At 51.8% G+C, this 23,346-nt stretch overlaps 2 protein-coding genes across 2 annotated transcripts in view; both read left to right on the forward strand.

Moving 5' to 3' along the window:
• Nucleotides 1-4,609: 4,609 nt before the first annotated feature.
• On the forward strand, nt 4,610-5,785 carry LOC139240100 (relaxin-3 receptor 1-like). Its single transcript, XM_070868476.1, has one exon. The coding sequence runs from the start codon at nt 4,610-4,612 to the stop codon at nt 5,783-5,785; it is 1,176 nt and encodes a 391-aa protein (XP_070724577.1).
• Nucleotides 5,786-7,261: 1,476 nt separating this feature from the next.
• LOC139240101 (ankyrin repeat domain-containing protein 35-like) overlaps nt 7,262-23,346 on the forward strand; it is a 70,424-nt gene continuing 54,339 nt past the window's right edge. Inside the window, exon 1 of the mRNA XM_070868477.1 lies at nt 7,262-7,412. Within this exon, the coding sequence (XP_070724578.1) occupies nt 7,262-7,412 (151 nt within the window). The remainder of the gene's footprint in view (nt 7,413-23,346) is intronic.

Consider the following 23,346-nt stretch of genomic DNA (forward strand, 5'->3'; position numbering starts at 1 on the left):
GGTTATATCAGTGTTATAGTGAGGGGTGTGGGATATATCAGTGTTACAGTGAGGGGTGTGGGGTATATCAGTATTACAGTGAGGGGTGTCGGGTATATCAGTGTTACAGTGAGGGGTTTGGGGTATATCAGTGTTACAGTGAGAGGTTTGGGGTATGTCAGTGTTACAGTGAGGGGTTTGGGGTATATCAGTGTTACAGTGAGGGGTGCGCGGTATACACTACAATCATTTAAGTCACTTTCTAACTGTTCACCCAACTTGTATTTTCCACTCTCAAACTCTGTTTATAGTTCAGAATGAGACCATTCGGCCCAACATGTCCGTTCCAGTCAAATCTGGGCTGACACTCTCAGTGCAGTACTGAGGGAGTGCCGCACTGTCAGAGGGGCGGTATTGTGGGAGCGCCGCTCTGTCGGAGGGGCAGTGCTGAGGGAGCGCCGCACAGTCAGAGGGGCAGTACTGAGGGAGCGCCGCACTGTCGGAGGGGCAGTACTGAGGAACGCTGCACTGTCAGAGGGGCAGTACTGAGGAACACCGCACTGTCGGAGGGGCAGTACTGAGGGAGCGCCGCACTGTTGGAGGGGCAGTACTGAGGAATACCGCACTGTCGGAGGGGCAGTACTGAGGGAGCACCGCACTGTCGGAGGGGCAGTACTGAGGGAGTGCTGCACTGTCGGAGGGACAGTACTGAGGGAGTGCCACACTGTCAGAGGGGCAGTGCTGAGGGAGTGCCGCACTGTCGGAGGGGCAGTACTGAGGGAGCGCCGCACTGTCAGAGGGGCAGTACTGAGGGAGTGCCGCACTGTCGGAGGGGCAGTACTGAGGAACGTCACACTGTCGGAGGGGCAGTACTGAGGGAGTGCCGCACTGTCGGAGGGGCAGTACTGAGGGAGTGCCACACTGTCGGAGGGGCAGTACTGAGGAACGCCGCACTGTCGGAGGGGCAGCACTGAGGGAGCGTCGCACTGTCGGAGGGGCAGTGCTGAGGGAGCACCACACTGTCGGAGGGGCAGTACTGAGGGAGCACCACACTGTCGGAGGTGCTGTCTTTCAGACGAGACATTAAACCGAGGCCCCGTCTGCCGCCTCCAGTGAACGTAAAAGATCCCATGGCACTATTTTGAAGAAGAGCAGAGGGAGTTCTGCCAGTGCCCTGGGGCCGATATTTATCCCTCAATTAGCCATAACTAAAGCAGCTGATCTGGGTCATTATCACAGTGTTGTTTGTGGGAGCTTGCTGTGCGCAAATTGAGCTGCTGCATTTCCCACAGTACTACACTCCAAAAGTACTTCATTGGCTGTAAAGTGCTTTGAGACGTCCAGTGGCCGTGAAAGGCGCTATATGAATGCAAGTCTTTCTTTCTTTCAGTGCCACTCGCTCTCCTCTCTTCCCCATACCTTCCTCCAGTTAAATCATTCCATTTTCTCAGAACGGGTGCAGCGTTCTCTGCCTCAACTACTCCCCTGTGAAAATAATTTCATGTTACATCAACCCTCTGCAAAGAAATATCTCCTAACTTCACTCTCCTTGGTGACCAGTCTCTTGCCTATAACTCCCCAATCAGAAGAAATCATCGTTTCCTATCTATTCCATCATAAGAACATCAGAAATAGGAACAGGAGTTGGCCATTCGGCCCCTCGAGCCTGCTCCGCCATTCAATACGATCATGGCTGATCTGATCATGGACTCAGCTCCACTTCCCTGCCCGCTCCCCATAACCCTTCATTCCCTTATCGCTCAAAAATCTGTCTATCTCCACCTTAAATATATTCAATGTCCCAGCCTCCACTGCTCTCTGGGGCAGAGAATTCCACAGATTTACAACCCTCTGAGAGAAGAAATTTCTCCTCATCTCAGTTTTAAATGGGCGGCCCCTTATTCTGAGACCATGCCCCCTAGTTCTAGTCTCCCCCATCAGTGGAAACATCCTCTCTGCATCCACCTTGTCGAGCCCCCTCATTATCTTACATGTTTCGATAAGATCACCTCTCATTCTTCTGAACTCCAATGAGTATAGGCCCAACCTACTCAACCTATCCTCATAAGTCAACCCCCTCATCTCCGGAATCAACCGAGTGAACCTTCTCTGAACAGCCTCCAATGCAAGTATATCCCTCCTTAAATACGGAGACCAAAACTGCATGCAGTACTCTAGGTGTGGCCTCACCAATACCCTGTACAGTTGTAGCAGGACTTCCCTGCTTTTATACTCCATCCCCCTTGCAATAAAGGCCAAGATTCCACTGGCCTTCCTGATCACTTGCTGTACCTGCATACTAACTTTTTGTGTTTCATGCACAAGGACCCCTCAGGTCTCTCTGCACTGCAGCACTTTGCAATCTTTCTCCATTTAAATTGCAATTATAACCCTGCACAATTCCAAGCAACAACGCAACCCCTCTTGCAAGTCTCCCGAGTCTACAGTGGAAATGGTCCCAGTCTCTGATTAAATTGTAAAACTCCGAGAATTGACACCAGAACACAAAAACATTAGTCAGTCCAGGACAGAGAAGGTCCGGTTATAACGTGGCTATCACCTTGCAAGAAAGGCGTTCGATAACATTGTTCCCCGGCTGCACCTATTTCAGACAGTAGTACGGGAGAGTGGCTGAAATCTGAGATAAAGGTTATAAATCCCTCAATCTTGGCTGGCATCTCAAGACGCTTTCTGCTGTCGAGAGATTTAAAAAAAATAACAAATGCGCTTTCTGACAATACCTTCCTGCGCACGGCCAAGTTATCAGTGTGTAGCAGCCTCGCAGCAAATGATGGAGCAGCTATTTGCCCTCTCGGGTGCTCTGGTTTGGAGCTGAGCGTGAAAGTGGGGACTTGTCCAAGAGTGGGCTCCCCGCCCACCCGGCAGCGGAGAGAAAGAGGCGTTCACCGTGAGGAACGCCAGCACATTGAGGACTGTGCGAAGGAGGCATCGGACGCTTGAAGCAAAGGGCTCTCTCGCACCTCGCCCAGCGGGGGGGGGGAAGGAAGTCGAGGGGAGAGCGTCAGTGCTGAGGTGGACTTGAGTGCCTGGGAGACCCTGTGGTTTCAGCACCCTGGACGTCGCACCGCAGGGAGAGGTGCATGTTGTGGTCCTGAACTTCTAGGTACCCCTGTGGTTTCAGCCACCGTGGACAGCGCATTGGAAGAGAGGTGCATGTTAAGGTGGTCCTGAACATCTAGGCGCCCCTGTGGTTTCAGCACCCTGGACAGGGCACTGCAGGATAGGTGCATGTTGTGGTGGTCCTGAACTTCTAGGTACCCCTGTGGTTTCAGCACCCTGGACAGGGCACTGGAGGATAGGTGCATGTTAAGGTGGTCCTGAACTTCTAGGTACCCCTGTGGTTTCAGACCGTGGACAGCGCATTGGAGGAGAGGTGAATGTTAAGGTGGTCCTGAACTTCTAGGTACCCCTGTGGTTTCAGCACCCTGGACAGGGCACTGGAGGAGAGGTGCATGTTGTGGTCCTGAACATCTAGACACCCCTGTGGTTTCAGCACCCTGGACAGCGCACTGGAGGAGAGGTGCATGTTGTGGTCCTGAACATCTAGACACGCCTGTGGTTTCAGCACCCTGGACAGCGCATTTGAGGATAGGCGCATGTTGAGGTGGTCCTGAACATCTAGGCGCCCCTGTGGTTTCAGCACCCTGGACAGCTACTCTTTCCCGAGGTGAGACATTGGATCAGCCTTAAGAACTTTTACTTTGTGCACACCAGGGACTCACTAAAGCTCCCATCCGTAACCCCAACCCGGTTCCTGAACCTGCCCCTCCCCCCCCCCCCACCCACTTCCCACCCCTTCCCTCCTTCGAAGGGAGTCAAAGGAGACAACTCAGGATCAGGATACCGGGCACTCCGAGGTGCCCAGGCCCCTCCCGAGGGACGTCTAGAGCTCGGCCGCACCTGGACACTGCGTGAGTGCGTGCGTTGAGGCGGTGGGGGAAGACAGGAGCGAGCGAGGGTGACCGATTTCCTGCGAGGGCAGCGCGCACTGGAGACGCACAGATTCATCCCAAACCTTGCAATTCTGCAACTGTGCCGAGCGACTGGAGTGGAATCGACAGCCACGTTAATGCAAAGATGCAGAAGGGACGCGGCAGCCCAAGAAAACTACACAGCAGGCAGTCGGCCGACCTCAATCTGCTGAGAAATTAAGGACCAAATACTTGACGCAACGACCTACGCTCCCAGAACGAGTAATAAAAAGAAAGATTTGCATTGCTATAGTGCCTGTTGCAACCTCAGGGCCGTCCCAAAGTGCTTTACAGCCAATGAAGTGCATTTTTGAAGTGTAAGGGAGGAAATGCGGCAGCCAATTTGCGCACAGCAAGCTCCCACAAACAGCAATGAGGTAAAGAACCCAGATCTTTTTTTTTTGTGATATTTGGGTGAGGGATAAATATTGACCGCAGGACTCACCCCGCCCCCCACCCCCCTCCCATTACTCTTCTTCCAAATAGTGGCCTGGGATCTTTTGTATTCAACTGAGAGAGCGTTGGTTTAACGTCTCATCGGAATAAGGACTGTGGTATCTCAGGCCATTGTAGATGTCATTATCTCTGTGACTGGTTGCTCTTAATCGAAGGCTCGAATGTTGCTTTAGTTTGGTACAATGACGAGTGAGTTGGATTTTATCGATGAGGCAAATGACAGCTACTTAGTGACCCTGAACAGCACATTGCCCTTTGAACCGGGTGGTCTGGGTGCCCTCGGAGTGTTCGACACTGTCCTCCGAATCTTTGTGGCGCTTATGTATCTGGTGGTGTGCGCCGTGGGGCTTTTTGGGAACCTCCTGGTCCTGTACCTGATCCGGGCAGTCAACGGGCGCAACAAGTCGGCCATCGACTTCTTCGTCTTCAACCTGGCCCTCACCGATTTCCACTTTGTGCTGGTGCTGCCCTTCTGGGCGGCCGCCGTCGCCCTCGACCACAGCTGGCCCTTCGGCAACGCCATGTGCAAGCTGGTCCTCTTCGTCACCATGCTCAACATGTACGCCAGTGTCTTCTTCCTCACTGCCATGAGTGTCAGCCGCTACTGCTCGGTGGTGAGGACCCTGAGGCCGGGCCGGACCCCCCTCAGACCTTGCGCGGTGAAGTGGGTCTGCCTGGCCATCTGGCTGGTAGCCGGCATGGCCAGCTTACCCCCGACCATCTACTCCAAGACCATCAGCATTCAGGGCGAAGAGTTCTGCATCCAGAAATTCCCGGAGGGCCCTACTTTTCTGGCCCTCTATCACATTCAGAAGATCACGATGGGTCTAATAATGCCTCTGATAATCATATCTGTGTGCTATTTGTTGCTCTTAAACTTTCTACGGCGCCATAATTTAAATGCCAACAATCAAAAGCGACAATCCAAGGTTACCAAATCCATCATGATACTGGTGCTGACCTTCTTTCTCTGTTGGTTACCCAACCACGTCATCACCTTCTGGGGGGTTTTGGTGAAGTTGGAGCTGGTACACTGGACCAGGGCCTACTACATGGCCCACACCTACGTCCACCCACTAACCATCTGCCTGGCCTACACCAACAGCTGCATCAACCCCATCATCTACTGCCTGAGGAGGAAGGAGTTCAGGAAGTCCCTGAAGAACCTCTTCTGGAGAGCGTCCTCCATCAGCTACCCTTGGATGTGCCTCTCTGCCGCCTGCTACAGGGAGCATACCGAAGACAGCCAAGTTGCCATCCCCTTGAACCAAATGCACAGTCAACCGGAATCTGAGGTCCGCGGCAGAAGAGGTGACACAGTGCCCCGCACCACCACCAGTGTGGTACCAAAAAACTGATCAGCTCCGCTGGGCGGGCCACGTTGTCCGCATGCCAGAGACGAGACTCCCTAAGCAAGCGCTTTACTCGGAACTCCTTCACAGCAAACGAGCCAAAGGTGGGCAGGGGAAACGTTACAAGGGACACCCTCAAAGCCTCCCTGATAAAGTGCAACATCCCCACCGACACCTGGGAGTCCCTGGCCAAAGACCAGTCTGCCCTAAGTGGAGGAAGTGCATCCGGGAGGGCGCTGAGCACCTCGAGTCTCGTTGCCGAGAGCGTGCAGAAACCAAGCGCAGGCAGCGGAAGGAGCGTGCGGCAAACCAGTCCCACCCACCCTTTCCCTCAACGACTATCTGTCCCACCTGTGACCCAGGGATTGTGGTTCCTGTATTGGACTGTTCAGCCACCTAAGGACTCATGTTAAGAGTGGAAGCAAGTCTTCCTCGATTCCGTGGGACTGCCTACGACAATGAGGATGATGATGAGCAAAAAACTGATCCACACCTCCCAGGGGTGCCTAACGTATGGAATACATCTGTTGCTCAGTTAGACAGACGCACGGTGTACATTGTTGGGACAGAGAATTGCATAGAATGTACAAGCACAGAAACAAGCTATGCGGCTCAACTGGCCTGTGCCAGTGTTTATGCTCCACACAAGCCTCCTCCCATCCCTCTGCATCTCACCCCATCCTTTCTATTCCTTTCTCCTGTATATCTTTATCTAGCTCCCCCCTTAAGGGCATCCATATGCTTTGCCACAACTATTCCATGTGGTCGCGAGTTCAACATGTTATGGGGCCATGGAAACTTGTTTTCATAGAGTCAGTCAGGAAAAACTGTTTCCACTGGCAGGGAGGTTCGATGACCAGAGGACACACACTTAAGATAATCGGCAAAGGAACCAGAGGGGAAGATGAGGAGAATGTTTTTTCATGCAGCGAGCTGTTGTGATCAGGAACGCACTGCGCTGCCTGAAAGGACAGTGCGAGCAGATTCAATAGTGACTTTCAAAAGGGAATTCGATAAATATTGGAAGGGGTAAAGAATTGCAGTGCCCAGGGGAAAGAGTAAGGGGCGAGATGTGAGACTAATTTTTAGGAAGGATGGGAAGACCTTCTCGTTAACCGCTTCACTCTTGCTCCAACTCACTCGAGCGTACAAACCCTCGAAAATGTAAAGGTTGGACAGGCTTGGGTTGTTTTCTTTGGAACAGAGGAGGCTGAGGGGAGACCTTATTGAAGTGTACAGAATTATGAGGGGCCTGGATAGAGTGGATAGGACGGACCTGTTTCCCCTAGCAGAGGGGTCAACAACAAGGGGGCAGAGATTTAAAGTAATTGGTGGGAGGTTAAGAGGGGATTTGAGGGGAAATGTCTTCACCCAGAGGGTGGTGGGGGTCTGGGGTGGAACTCACTGCCTGAAAGGGTGGTAGAGGCAGAAACCCTGACCATATTTAAAAAGTACAGGCAACTCTTGATTATCCGTACACGGATGCAACGGGAAACCGCTGTAACGACATTTAAAATTCCGCGTGTGCACGCGCTGCTGCCTCTCGTGGCCGCCGCTGATGTCGGAGTCCGTTCAGCCCAGGAAGACATCGCGCTGGACAATCTCCTCCTCGAGACCACCTGCATGCATGCTGGTAATGTCCATCCTGAAGTGCCTTGTTACTGTTTGTAGCTGATTGCACAGTATTTATTCATTGAAGTTTTAACTTTATAATGTCGACTCGCTCCAACGGAGAAATCGTTTACCCGGCATCGCCCAATCCCCGAGGGACCCGGATAATTGAGAGTTGCCTGTACTTGGATGTGCGCTTGAACAGCTGTAACCTACAGGGCTACGGACCGAGAGCTGGAAAGTGGGATTAGGCTGGGTGGCTCTTTGTCGGCCGGCGCGGACACGATGGGCTGAATGGCCTCCTTCTGTGTCGTAATTTTCTATGATTCTACTCTATGATATCTCATTGCAATTTCAACATTCACTCCCTCCACCACTGCCGCACTGTGGCCGCAGTGTGCACCGTCTACAAGATGCACTGCGGCAACTCGCCAAGGCTTCTTCGGCAGCACCTCCCAAACCCGCGCCCTCTACCCGCCTAGAAGGACAAGGGCAGCAGGCGCATGGGAACACCACCACCTCCACGTTCCCCTCCCAGTCACACACCATCCTGACTTGGAAATATATCGGCCGTTCCTTCATCGTCGCTGGGTCACAATCCTGGAACTCCCTCCCTAACAGCACTGTGGGAGCACCTTCACCACACGGACTGCAGCGGTTCAAGAAGGCGGCTCACCACCACCTTCTCAAGGGGCAATTAGGGATGGACAATAAATGCCGGCCTTGCCAGTGACGCACACATCCCAGGAATGAATAATATTTTTTTTAATTATTAGCTTTAGTTACCAGTTAAATGATTAAGTTAACCAGTGCCGTGATTATGAGACACTCTGGTAATTTAAAAACAGATTCAGTTCCCTGATGGTACCGATAATCTGTCACACCTGTTATCCTGTCAGAAATATCTATCCTTCCGTCGATGTAAACCATGTAATGCTTCTATAAACGTATTTAGAAAAGAAACACTAATATTAACGGTGATTTTGGTAATCCACGTAACCTTTTAAATAGGCCTGTTATCAGTAAAGCATATAATGACGAACTGATGTACTATTCGATTGCTATTGTATGGAACTGATTGCATTATTAATACAGAGTCATTGTTACTAATGATTGTCTACTTGTTTGAATTCATTGGTGTTTCAAATCTTTCTATAAGCACCACTCCTCCACCACTAATAACAAAAAATACAATTTAGATTGGGGATTTGAATCCCAGAGGCACAAAAAAATCCAGACTGACACTCCAATGCAGTGCTGAGGGAGTGCCACACTGTCGAAGGGGCAGTACTGAGGGAGTGCCGCACTGTCAGAGGGCAGTACCGAGGGAGTGCAGCACTGTCGGAGGGGCAGTCCTGAGGTAGTGCTGCAGTGTCAGAGGGGCAGTACCAAGGGAGCGCCGCACTGTCGGAGGGGCCGTCTTTCGGATGAGACGTTAAACTGAGGTCCCATCTGCTCTCCCAAGTGGACGTAAAAGATCCCATGGCACTATTTCAAAGAAGAGCAGGGGGAGTTATCCCCGGTGTCCTGGGACCAATATTTATTCTTCAATCAATAGAACAAAAAAACAGATGATGTGGGTCATTATCACATTGTTGTTTGCGGGAGCTTGCTGTGCGCAATTGAGCTGCCGCATTTCCCACATTACAACAGTGACCACACTCCAAAAAGTACTTCATTGGTTGTAAAGCGCTTTGAGATATCCGGTAGTCGTGAAAGGCGCTATATAAATCCAAGTCTTTCTTTATTGGCGTTGAATGGCTAATTGGCTTGTATTTTGGTAGACCATCTCTAAGAATGAAAGTGTTTGCTAATTGATTCTGTGTATGTATAAATGTTAAAAGTGTAGATTATACGGGAAGGCCCGTCTGTGTTGAAACAAAAGGAATCAAAATGAAAGCCCCCACAGATGTCACATGGCTTTTGTCCTTTGTCTTAATTGGAAAGACATTTTAGCATAATCTAAAGAAGAGGTGAGTGGGCTAGTCCAAACAGCCACATATGTGAGGGGAGTCAATAAGGAACTGCCCTGGAACCAAGGTACAATAAGGAACTGCCCTGGAACCAAGGTACAATAAGGAACTGTCCTGGAACCAAGGTCCAATCATGAGGAGTATAAAGGACCCTGCAGCAACCGTTCGCTCTCGCTCTTGGACACATGGCACGAGACATCCCTGAAGACCAGCTAAACAGCAATCCATGTGTCCAACCAGCCAGCCAAAGGGAAGAAACTTATATCGTTTTTATTATAACCTCATCTGTTGTAACTAAATAACTGATTACTGCTGCTAATGTGCATGAATGTGTGTTTTTAATAAACTCTTCCAATTGTTTTGAAAGAATCGTCTCACTGTCAAATATAAGCCCAGAGAGATTTAGAAATGTTACAATCTGTAAGCTTCTGTTATTGGGGTAGATGAGTGCCCAAATGGGTTCGTACTCCTGAACCTTGGGTCACACCCATCCCAGATTGACTCTCTGTCTGCCTGTTGGCCTGGAAACTCCTGCATGAAATGTGTGCGGACAATCTCGATTATTGGGATAGGTTTAAGGGCTTTGATTCGGCACTGATTACCAATTTCATTCAGGAAGACTTGCATTTCTATCACGACCAGCGGACGTCCCAAAGTGCTTTACAGCCAATGCATCACTTTTGAAATGTAGTCACTGTTGTAATATGGGAAACACGGCTGCTTAATTTGCGCACAGCAAGCTCCCACAAACAGCAATGTGATAATGACCCTGATCATCTGTGTTTGTTAGGTTGATTGAGGGATAAATATTGGCCCCAGGACACCGGGGACAATTGGCGGACATGTCTATTTGCAACACCAAAGTTCTGATTGGTCACCTTGGATGACGAGGCCTGATTTCAGATGGGCCCCCTTGGAGGACAAGACACACCCAGCAGTTTCTCTGGAATTCGAGCCTGCCTGCCTAAGTAATCAAGTACTTTGCAAAGTGTAATTCGGGCCATTCTGATTGCCAGGCTCCAGACCGAATCGAGCTCACTTGGAGCAGACAGGGCTCACCCTCATGGATCAAGACCTTCTCCCAGCCCCTGCCAAAGTTTCTAGTGACCTCCCTCCCCCCGCCTCACTGAGTTCCTGATCTCCCCATGCCCCGCCCAAGTTCCTGACAACCTCCCCGCCCACCGAGCTCCTGACCTCTGCCCATGTTCCTGATATTCTCCCACTGCCCAAGTTCCTTCCCCCACAACCCCCACCCTGCCACCACCCCCGGGTTCATGACCTCCTCCCAACAAGTTCCTGGTCTTCTCTCCCCTCCCACCCCCCCCCTCCCCGCCCCTCCATAGATGGGGCACCTTGTGAGGGTCACACACGGTTGTTAACAGGTAAATAATTCGTGACAGGGTCGTGACTTGCGGGTTTCATCCAGTCCAATGATGTACCTTGCCGCACACACACCGAGCTTTCCGAGAAAACAACGATGTCTCGGCGGAGGAGAGGGGGGTTGTGGGGCGAGTGTGAACGGGGGGTTGGCGTTGGAAGGGTGTGATCCATCTTACAATCTGGATCAGGTGATCGCTCACATTCCACAACCTCCCCCATCTTTAGAACTGGTTCATGTTCTTCCCCCATCCACAGTGTACTCTTCGAACTCCTCACCACACGACCCTCGGGATTCCTGACCTTCTGCGCCCCCCCCCGGAGTTCTTGACCTTCTCCCCCCACTTTCTGACCTTTACCCCCAGTCCTGACCTTTCCCCCCCAGTTCATGACCTTCTCCCCTCCCCCTAGTTCCTGATCTCCCCTACCTTCCGACTCCCTCTCTCTCTCTCTCTGGTTATCTCCGCGCCCCCCCCCACTCCCCACTCCCCCGGCCAGCACAGATCCAGTGACGGACCTTCTCCCATGGATCCAAGGCCCACGCTGCACTGCAAGCCGCAACTGTGGGGTTACTGCACATGCGTGGCTCCGATATACCATGTGCCTACGCAGGAGGCCACAAAATGTTCATGCAGACAATCACTTTGATAACTCCCCTGCTCTTCTTCGAAGTAGTGGTCCACCTAAGAGGGCAGATGGGGGTCTCGGTTTAACCGACAGTGCGGCGCTCCCTCAGTACTGCCCCTCCGACAGTGCGGCGCTCCCTCAGTACTGCCCCTCCCACAGTGCGGCGCTCCCTCAGTACTGCCCCTCCGACAGTGCGGCGCTCCCTCAGTACTGCCCCTCCGACAGTGCGGCGCTCCCTCAGTACTGCCCCTCCGACAGTGCGGCGCTCCCTCAGTACTGCCCCTCCGACAGTGCGGCGCTCCCTCAGTACTGCCCCTCCGACAGTGCGGCACTCCCTCAGTACCGCCCCTCCGACAGCGCAGTACGGTGCTCCCTAGGTACCGCCCCTCCGACAGTGCGGCGCTCCCTCAGTACCGCCCCCTCCGACAGCGCTGAGCTCCCTCAGCACTGGGAGTGTCAGCCTAGATTTATGTGCTCAAGTCCCTGGAGTGGAACTCGAACCCACAACCTTCTGACTCAGAGGCGAGGGTGCTGCCCACTGAGCCACGGCGGACACTGATTCAGGATCACATTCCCCCTCCTGTCACACATCAGTGGCAGTTCTTGCGGACCTGACCCCATCGGGGGTAACGGCATTCAGTTCTGGGTTCCACACCTCAGGAAGGTTATGTCGGCTTCAGAGAGAGCGTGGGGCAGATTCACCTGTTGAGCACGCCCGACACGAGACTCCCAAAGCAAGCGCTCTACTCGGGAACTCTCCAGAACCATTCCTACAACAACCGCCTGAAGTTATATAGCGCCTTCATAAGGCTGACTTAAGGTTGAGCAGGTTGGGCCTGTACATGTTGGAGTTCAGAAGAATGAGAGCCGATCTTACTGAAACGTATAAGATTCTGAGGGGGCTGGACAGGGTAGATGCAGAGAGGATGTTTCCCCTCGTGGGGGAATCTAGAACTAGGGGGCACAGTTTTGGAATCAGGGGTCGCCCATTTAAGATGCAGATGAGGAGGAATTTCTTCTTGTAAATCTGTGGAATTCTCTGCCCCAGAGAGCTGTGGAGGCTGTGTCATTGAATATATTTAAGACAAAGAAAGACATATTTCTGAGCGATAAGGGAGTCGAGGGTTATGGGGAGCGGGCGGGGAAGTGGAGCTGAGTCCATGATCGGATCAGCCGCGATCTTATTGAAAGGCGGAGCAGGATCGAGGGGCCGAATGGCCGACTCCTGCTCCTATTTCGTATGTTCTTATGTTTCTTCTGTTCAGCGTAGCAACAAAAACAGCAGGAACGATCGCGAACAAAAGATTTTGCACCGAGCCGTGTAACATATTATTCCAGCCAATATTATTCCCTGAACCAATATCTCTAAATAAAAACAGATTATCACATGGCTGGTTGTGGGAGCTTGCTGTGCGCAAATCGGCTGCCGCGTTTCCCGCATCCCAACAGCGAGCGCACTTCAGAAAATGTATTTCATTGGCTGTGATGTGCTTTGAGGCAGCCTAAGGACGTGAAAGGCGCTATCGAAATGCGATCTCTTTTACTTTCTCTAGTTCAGTGCATGTTTTCATCAGCATCGTTTTATTCTCAAAGGTCCCAACATATCACAAATCGGAGCTGATTTATCGCAGACTGTTGCATAATAGCATAAATCACAGCCTCGTTGTGCTAATGACTTCACTATCCCAGCACGGACTGTGTATATAACATGTCTGGCTCTTCCAGAACTCACTTTCCCATCTCTAATTACGGCCATATTATGACAATGACTGTCTCAGGACTGGAACAGTCTGTCCTGTTACAAGCTTATGACCTTCCCCCCAACAGAAGGTCAGAAATGGGGATGTTCGCTGATTATTGCACAGTGTTTAGTCCATTCGCAACTCCTCAGATAATGGAGCAGTCCGTGCCCGCATGGAGCAAGACCTGGACAACATTCAGGCTTGGACTGATAAGTGGCAAGTAACATTCGCACCACACAAGTGCCAGGCAATGACCGTCTTCAACAAGCGAGAGTCTAACCACCTCCCCTTGACATTCTACGGCATTACCATCACCGAATCCCCCACCATCAACATCCTGGGGGTCACCATTGACCAGAAACCTAACTGGACCAGCCACATAAATACTGTGGCCACAAGAGCGGGTCAGAGGCTGGGTATTCTGCGCCGAGTGTCTCACCTCCTAGAAACATAGAAACATAGAAAATAGGTGCAGGAGCAGGCCATTCGGCCCTTCGAGCCTGCACCACCATTCAATATGATCATGGCTGATCATGCAACTTCAATACCCCATTCCTGCTTTCTCTGCATGCCCTTTGATCCCTTTAGCCGTAAGGGCTACATCTAACTCCATTTTGAATATATCCAACGAACTGGCCTCAACAACTCTCTGCAGTAGAGAATTCCACAGGTTCACAATTCTCTGAATGCAGAAGTTTCTCCTCATCTCGGTCCTAAATGGCTTATCCCTTATCCTTAGACTGTGACCCCTGTTCTGGGCTTCCCCAACATCGGGAACATTCTTCCTGCATCTAACCTGTCCAATCCCATCAGAATTTTATATGTTTCTATGAGATCCTCCCTCATTCTTCTGAACTCCAGTGAATATAAGTCTAGTCGATCCAGTCTTTCTTCATATGTCAGTCCTGCCATCCCGGAAATCAGTCTGGTGAACCTTTGCTGCACTCCCTCAATAGCAAGAATGTCCTTCCTCAGATTAGGAGACCAAAACTGTACACAATATTCCAGGTGTGGCCTCACCAAGACCCTGTACAACTGCAGTAAGACCTCCCTGCTCCTATACTCAAATCCTCTCGCTATGAAGGCCAACATGCCATTTGCCTTCTTCACTGCCTGCTGTTACCTGCATGCCAACTTTCAATGACTGACTGACTCCCCAAAGCCTTCCCACCATCTACAAGGCACAAGTCAGGAGTGTGATGGAACACTCTCCACTTGCCTGGAGGAGTTGCAGCTCCAACAACACTCGAGAAGCTCGACACCATCCAGGACAAAGCAGCCCGCTTGATCGGCACGCTACCCACCACCTTCAATACTCACTCCCTCCACCACCGGCGCCCCCTGGCTGCAGTGTGCACCGTCTACAAGATGCACTGCAGCAACTCGCCAAGGCTTCTTCAGCAGCACCTCCCAAACCCGCGACCTCTACCACCTAGAAGGTCAAGGGCAGCAGGCGCATGGGAACACCACCACCTCCACGTTCCCCTCCCAGTCACACACCATCCGACTTGGAAATATATCGGCCATTCCTTCATCGTCGCTGGGTCACAATCCTGGAACTCTCTCCCTAACAGCACTGTGGGAGAACATAATAAGAACATAAGAATTAGGAACAGGAGTAGGCCATCTAGCCCCTCGAGCCTGCTCCGCCATTCAACAAGATCATGGCTGATCTGGCCGTGGACTCAGCTCCACTTACCCGCCCTCTCCCCGTAACCCTTAATTCCCTTATTGGTTAAAAATCTATCTATCTGTGACTTGAATACATTCAATGAGCTAGCCTCAACTGCTTCCTTGGGCAGAGAATTCCACAGATTCACAACCCTCTGGGAGAAGTAATTCCTTCTCAACTCGGTTTTAAATTGGCTCCCCCGTATTTTGAGGCCATGACCCCTAGTTCTAGTCTCCCCGACCAGTGGAAACAACCTCTCTGCCTCGATCTTGTCTATCCCTTTCATTATTTTAAATGTTTCTATAAGATCACCCCTCATCCTTCTGAACTCCCAACGAGTAAAGACCCAGTCTACTCAATCTATCATCATAAGGTAACCCCCTCATCTCCAGAATCAGCCTAGTGAATCGTCTCTGTACCCGCTCCAAGGCTAGTATATCCTTCCTTAAGTAAGGAGCACCTTCACCACACGGACTGCAGTGGTTGAAGAAGGCTGTATAGCAGTGCATTACATCGAGCTTAACAATATTAAGTCAGTATTAATATCTTTGTATTCTGTGGGCGAGAGTCGAATGCACAGATTAAATTAGGTCGTCGAGATTTTGCAGGTTAATGTAATTTAAGAAGCATTGCAGAGTTTTTCGAAGAACTATAGGCAGTTTGGTGCCAACATGTCTACTTTTTCAAAAACAAAGTACTGCCGATGCGGGAATCTGAAATGAAAAAAAATGCTGGAAATAGACGCTGTCAATATTAATAAAACCAATGTTGATTTATCAGTGGCGTCCGAACCTATCTGATGAGTTCTGGTGAAAGGTCACAGACCCGAAATGTTAACTCTGTTTCTCTCTCCACAGATGCTCCCTGACCCATTGAGATTTCCAGCATGTCCTCTATACATTAACGTTGCTTTCATTCTGTTACAGTGTGATTGTCCATAACCCTGCAAAATTGTCTTAACTCCGACATAGATTAAACTTTCCAGTGAGCATCATCGTCATCATCATAGGCAGTCCCTCAGAATCGAGGAAGACTTGCTTCCACTCTTAAAATGAATCCTTAGGTGACTGAACAGCCCGATACGAGAGCCACAGTCCCTGTCACAGGTGGGACAGACAGTGGTTGAGGGAAGGGGAGGGTGGGACTGGTTTGCCACACGCTCCTTCCGCTGCCTGCGCTTGGTTTCTGCACGCTCTCGGCGACGAGACTCGAGGTGCTCAGCGCCCTCCCGGGATGCACTTCCTCCACTTAGGGCGGACTGGTCTTTGGGCCAGGGACTCCCAGGTGTCGGTGGGGATGTTGCACTTTATCAAGGGGAGGCTTTGAGGGTGGTCCCTTGTAACGTTTCCTCTGCCCACCTTTGTCTCGTTTGCCGTGAAGGAGTTCCGAGTAGAGCGCTCGCTTTGGGAGTCTCGTGTCTGGGCCATGCGGACAATGTGGCCCTGCCCAGCGGAGCTGGTCGAGTGCGGTCAGTGCTTCGATGCTGGGGATGTTGGGCCTGGTCGAGGACGCTAACGTTGGTGTGTCTGGCCTCCCAGGGGATTTGCAGGATTTTGCGGAGATCTTGGTGGTATTTCTCCAGCGACTTGAAGTGTCCATTTCCAGAGAGCAATGTGTTTATGTCACGCGCTATTACCACCTACTGATGCAGTGGCGTATGATGCATAAAGATCACATGACAATAATCTCACAATTGATAGATGTAGAACGAACCATGTGACATTTTCCATCCAGGTGTATCAATAGGCGAGCTTCCAGTAATTTTTTGGAACTCCATGCTGAGAACACTCCTGGATTAGAATTAAAGATAGTCCCGATGGATATCCTCCTAGTAAGTATATGGATGTATAATCTGTTTGTACTTTCTGTCAGTATTAATAAAACCCCACGTTGATTAATCACTGGAGTCTACATCTATCTGATTTGGATTAATCTGCTTTGATCTAATAGGAGTTCTTCACCTCTGAGTCGCAGTCTATATCACGCATGCTCCAGGAGTTCAGGTCCCGGGATGAAACGCAGCGAAACGACCCAAAGGAGCTTCACAGGAGCATAAATCAGACATCTTCATAGGCCCCTCGAACAAGGATGACAAGAGTTCACAGATGTTTCAATGAAGGACCCGATGTTCCAGTCCTGAACTCCAATCGAGAGGGCGGAAGATGCCTGTGGGTGGATTTTTTTAACGTGGGGTGGCCGTTGCACACCAGTCACCACACGGGCTTGACAGAGCGAGGTCTTGGTCCAGTGGCAAGGGTTAACCAGGACGACCGGAGACCAGCTCTGCTGCACGGACCCAGTGCGCGCACATATCGCACAGTGTGGGCTGGGCCCATGCTGCCCCTGGGCCCTCGCCTCTTCTGGGCCCCGTACCCTCATTTGTCGCACCTTCACCCACAATGTTCCAGGGCCTGTGCTCCAGCTCTATTTATAGCTCCGACCTGTGGTGGTGTTTCATGATGTTATAATAAAACCAGACATAATAAGACACCGAGCCGCATAAGGAGATATTAGGGACAGGCACTCAAAAGCTGGGTCAGAGAGGCATGTTTCAAGGCGCGTCTTAAAGGAGGAAAGAGGCGGACAGGTTTAGGGAGGGAGTTCCAGAGCTTGGGGCCTAGGCAACTGAAGGCACAGCCACCGATGGTGGAGCGATGGAAATTGGGGATGTGCAGGAGGGCAGAATTGGAGGAACGCAGAGATCGCAGGGGGTTGTAGGGCTGGAGGAGGTTAAAGAGATAGGGAGGGGTGTAGGGGCTAGAGGAGGTTACAGAGCTAGGGAGGGGTGTAAGGGCTGGAGGAGGTTACAGAGATAGGGAGGGGTGTAGGGGCTGGAGGAGGTTACAGAGATAGGGAGGGGTGTAGGGGCTGGAGGGGGTTACATAGCTAGGGAGGGGTGTAGGGGCTGGAGGGGGTTACAGAGATAGTGAGGGGTGTAGGGGCTGGAGGGGGTTACAGAGATAGGGAGGGGTGTAGGGGCTGGAGGGGGTTACAGAGATAGGGAGAGGTGTAGGGGCTGGAGGAGGTTACAGAGATAGGGAGGGGTGTAGGGGCTGGAGGAGGTTACAGAGATAGGGAGGGGTGTAGGGGCTGGAGGAGGTTACAGAGATAGTGAGGGGTGTAGGGGCTGGAGGAGGCTACAGAGATAGGGAGGGGTGTAGGGGCTGGAGGAGGTTACAGAGATAGGGAGGTGTGTAGGGGCTGGAGGAGGCTACAGAGATAGTGAGGGGTGTAGGGGCTGGAGGAGGTTACAGAGATAGGGAGGGGTGTAGGGGCTGGAGGAGGTTACAGAGATAGGGAGGGGTGTAGGGGCTGGAGGAGGTTACAGAGATAGGGAGGGGTGTAGGGGCTGGAGGAGGTTACAGAATCGGACGGGGCGGAGGGGCGCGAGGCCATGGAGAGATTTGATAAACAGCAAAAGCCATTGATGAGCCTCAGGAATAGTTCTGATTTGAGTTCCTGTTGCCGGCAGACATTTCTAATAAATAACCAGGGTACTTAGCGATAAAATGCAGCAGCGCGGTAAATAATGCTGCTCTTGATGTCACGTTAAATCGTGATTCTCGACATCTGTGATTTAACTTCATGTCAACGTGGTTTGTTAATTGGACCGTTAGTCCTCGTGGAATTACAATGTTGATGAGCTGAAACTGTTGGTCACTTTCGAACATATCTAGTGGACATGTCTGGGCACACGATGAAAATTACATTTTGGGCCACTTGATCGGAGAGTATGCTTCCAGGGGCACAGGAGGAGGCCAAATCTCGGGACTGGATTCCCAACATGACGTAAGAAACAGGAACAGGAGTCGGCCATTCGGCCCCTCGAGCCTGCTCCGCCATTCAATAAGATCACGGCTGACCTTCGACCTCAACTCCACTTTCCCGCCCGATCCCTCGATTCCCTTAATATCCAAAAATCTACCGATCTCCGCCTTGAATATACTCAATGACTGAGCCTCCACAGCCCTCTGGGGCAGAGAATTCCAAAGATTCACCACCCTCTGAGTGAAGAAATTCCTCCTCATCTCAGTCCTCAATGGCCGACCCCTTATCCTGAGACTCTGTGACCCCTGGTTCTAGACTCCCCAGCCCGGGGGGGAAACACCCTCCCTGCATCTACCCTGTCAAGCCCCCTCAGAATCTTGTGTTTCAATGAGATCATCTCTCGTTCTTCTAAACTCCAGAGAGCATCGGCCCAATCTACTCAATCTCTCCTCATAGGACAATCTTTATAAGGTTAATAGAACAACAACTGGCATTTATACAGCGCCTTTAATGTAGTAAAACGACCCAAGGTGCTTCACAGGAGCGTTAATCAAACAACATTTGACCCCCAGCCACACAGGGAGATATTGGGACAGGCGACCAAAAGCTGGGTCAAAGATGTCGGTTTTAAGGAGCATCTTAAAGGAGAGGGAGAGAGGCGGAGAGGTTTAGGGAGGGAGTTCCAGAGCTTGGGGCCCAGGCAGCTGAAGGCACGGCCACCAATGGTGGAGCGAGGGATATCGGGGGATGGGCAAGAGGGCAGAATTGGAGGAGCACAGAGATCTCGGCGGGGGAGTGTGTTGTGGGGCTGGGGGAGGTTACAGAGATAGGGAGGGGTGTAGGGGCTGGAGGGGGTTACAGAGATAGGGAGGAGTGTAGGAGCTGGAGGGGGTTACAGAGATAGGGAGGGGTGTAGGGGCTGGAGGGGGTTACAGAGATAGGGAGGAGTGTAGGAGATGGAGGGGGTTACAGAGATAGGGAGGGGTGTAGGGGCTGGAGGGGGTTACAGAGATAGGGAGGAGTGTAGGAGCTGGAGGGGGTTACATAGATAGGGAGGGGTGTAGGGGCTGGAGGGGGTTACAGAGATAGGGAGGGTTGTAGGGGCTGGAGGGGGTTACAGAGATAGGGAGGTGTGTAGGAGCTGGAGGAGGTTACAGAGATCGGGAGGGGTGTAGGAGCTGGAGAAGTTACAGAGATAGGGAAGTGGGGTGCGAGGGCCATGGAGGGATTTGAACATGAGAGGCAGAATTAAAAAATGGAGGCATTGCCAGACAGTGAGACAATGTAGGTCAGCGAGCACAGGGGGTGATTGGTGAGCAGGACTCGGTGCAAGTCAGGACACGGGGCAGCGAGCACAGGGGGTGATGGGTGAGCGGGACTCGGTGCGAGTTAGGATCACAGGGGCAGCGAGCACAGGGGGTGATGGGTGAGCGGGACTTGGTGCGAGTTAGGACACGGGGGCAGCGAGCACAGGGGGTGATGGGTGAGCAGGACTCGGTGCGAGTTAGGACACGGGGGCAGCAGAGCACAGGGGGTGATGGGTGAGCGGGACTCGGTGCGAGTTAGGACACGGGGTGAGTGAGCACAGGGGGTGATGGGTGAGCGAGACTCGGTGCGAGTTAGGACACGGGGGCAGTGAGCACAGTGGGTGATGGGTGAGCAGGACTCGGTGCGAGTTAGGACACGGGGGCAGCGAGCACAGGGGGTGATGGGTGAGCGGGACTCGGTGCGAGTTAGGACACGGGGGCAGCGAGCACAGGGGGTGATGGGTGAGCGGGACTCGGTGCGAGTTAGGACACGGGGTGAGTGAGCACAGGGGGTGATGGGTGAGCGGGACTCGGTGCGAGTTAGGACACGGGGTGAGTGAGCACAGGGGGTGATGGGTGAGTGGGACTCGGTGTGAGTTAGGACACGGGGGCAGCGAGCACAGGGGGTGATGGGTGAGCGGGACTCGGTGCGAGTTAGGACACGGGGTGAGTGAGCACAGGGGGTGATGGGTGAGCGGGACTCGGTGCGAGTTAGGACACGGGGGCAGCAGAGCACTGGATGAGCTGAGGTTTAGGGAGGGGCGAGTTGGGGGAGCGTTGGAATAGTCGAAGGACGGAGGTAACAAGGGCACGGGTTGGATGGCAAATGGTTGGAGCCATTAATGAGGCCAAGAACTGTCAAAAGATGCCTTATGAGTCTGGGGTTCAGTCAAGGACGATGATTAAACGCATGATTTGTTTGGGGGCAGCACCAGCTTCAAGGCGTCATAAGGACAACAGGAAGCCATTCGGCCCCTCAAATCTGTTCCACCATTCAATTGGATCACGGCTTATCCTAAATGTTAACACCCTTTGGTCCCCTAATCCTTAATACCCTTACCCAACAAAAAATCTACTCATCCCGATCAGATCAACTCAAATACCAGAATTAGATCACCCCTGAGTATCGTGTCAGCCATGGCGCAGTGGGTAACACTCTCGCCTCTAAGTCAGAAGGTCGTGAGTTCGAGTCCCACTCCAGGGACTTGAGCATAAAATCCAGGCTGACCCTCTCAATGCCAGTACTGAGGGAGCGCCGCACTGTCGGAGGGGCAGTACTGAGGGAGTGCCGCACTGTCGGAGGGGCGGTACTGAGGGAGAAGCAGGGATGAGGGTTTCAGCAGCAGATGAGCTGAGGCAGGGACGGAGACAGACAATGTTATGGAGGTGGAAGTAAGTGGGCTTGATGATGTAGACAAGTTTGCTGACGATACAAAGATGGGTGGGAGAGCAATGTGTGAAGAGGACACAAAAAATCTGCAAAAGGACAGAGACAGGCTAAGTGAGTGGGCAAAAATTTGGAGTATAATGTGGGACAGTGTGAGGTCATGCACTTTGTCAGAAAAAAATCAAAGAGCAAGTTATTATTTAAATGGAGAAAGATTGCAAAGTGCTGCAGTACAGCGGGACCTGGGGGTACTTGTGCATGAAACACAAAAGGATAGTATGCAGGTACAGCAAGTGATCAGGAAGGCCAATGGAATCTTGGCCTTTATTGCAAAGGGGATGGAGTATAAAAGCAGGGAAGTCCTGCTACAGTTATACAGGGTATTGGTGAGGCCACACCTGGAGTACTGCGTGCAGTTTTGGTTTCCATATTTACAAAAGGATATACTTACATTGGAGGCAGTTCAGAGAAGGTTCACTCGGTTGATTCCGGAGATGAGGGAGTTGACTTATGAGGAAAGGTTGAGTAGGTTGGACCTATACTCATTGGAGTTCAGAAGAATGAGAGGTGATCTTATTCAAACATATAAGATAATGAGGGGGCTCGACAAGGTGGATGCAGAGAGGATATTTCCACTCATAGGGGAAACTAAAACTAGGGGACATAGTCTCAGAATAAGGGGCCGCCCATTTAAAACTGAGATGAGGAGGAATTCCTTCTCTGAGAGGGTTGTAAATCTGTGGAATTCTCTGCCTCAGAGAGCTGTGGAGGCTGGGTCATTGAATATATTTAAGGTGGAGATACAGAATTTTGAGCGATAAGGGAGTGAAGGGTTATGGGGAGCGGGCGGGGAAGTGGAGCTGAGTCCATGATCGGATCAGCCATGATCGTATTGAATGGCGGAGCAGGCTCGAGGAGCCAGGTGGCCAACTCCTGCTCCTATTTCTTATGTTCTTATATGTGGCCGGAGAGCACAGCTCGGGGCCAAACATAACAGCAAGGTTGTGAAGAGTCTGGCTCGGCCTGAGACAGTGGGTGGTGTTGGGGTGACAAGACAACTTCTCATCTTCAAGGAGGACTCCCTGATATAAGGGACCGATGCCCGCCCGTATCCCCGCCCGTATAGCGACCACGGAATCACTCAGACGAAACCTCGGATCAACAATCTTTATTCAAGCATATGCAGGGGAAGGGTTGTGATGAACCTTTGAAATACAAGGGTTTCTACATGCACAGTTATACAGATTTTCGATGTGTGCGACACTCCTACAGAACTTCTATGACTACCGATTGGCCGACAGCTTATCAGCGGAGCTTCACTGATTCGTAAACCCTTTATCAGACTGGCTGCTGGTTGGTTCCCCAACCTGTCCAGCTCCCATCACATGTCAACCTTCTGGAATGTGTTGTTCTACAGTGACCACTTTGCCTCAGTTTCTTCTGACGTGTGGTTTAACTGTGCTTCTCATGGCCCGTTGAGCATCTGGTTTCTTATTTCTTCCTTTCCCACGAGCTCCAGCCATAACTATCTCTTTCTCATGAGTGCATCACACACAGTCCCTTGGAATCGAGGAAGACTTGCTTCCACTCTTAACATGAGTCCTTAGGTGGCTGAACAGTCCAATACGAGAGCCACAGTCCCTGTCACAGGTGGGACAGACAGTGGTTGAGGGAAGGGGAGGGTGGGACAGGTTTGCCGCACGCTCCTTCCGCTGCCTGCGCTTGGTTTCTGCACGCTCTCGGCGGCGAGACTCGAGGTGCTCAGCGCCCTCCCGGATGCACTTCCTCCACTTAGGGCGGACTGGTCTTTGGCCAGGGACTCTCAGGTGTCGATGGGGATGTTGCACTTTATCAGGGAGGCTTTGAGGGTGTCCCTTGTAACGTTTCCTCTGCCCACCTTTGTCTCGTTTGCCGTGAAGGAGTTCCGAGTAGAGCGCTTGCTTTGGGAGTCTCGTGTCGGGGACTTGCGGACAATGTGGCCCTGCCCAGCGGAGCTGGTCGAGTGTGGTCAGTGCTTCGATGCTGTGGATGTTGGGCCTGGTCGAGGACGCTAACGTTGGTGCGTCTGTCCTCCCGGGGGATTTGCAGGATCTTGCGGAGACA

This window comes from Pristiophorus japonicus, chromosome 30 (assembly GCF_044704955.1).
Source record: "Pristiophorus japonicus isolate sPriJap1 chromosome 30, sPriJap1.hap1, whole genome shotgun sequence".
Classification (NCBI taxonomy): domain Eukaryota; kingdom Metazoa; phylum Chordata; class Chondrichthyes; family Pristiophoridae; genus Pristiophorus; species Pristiophorus japonicus.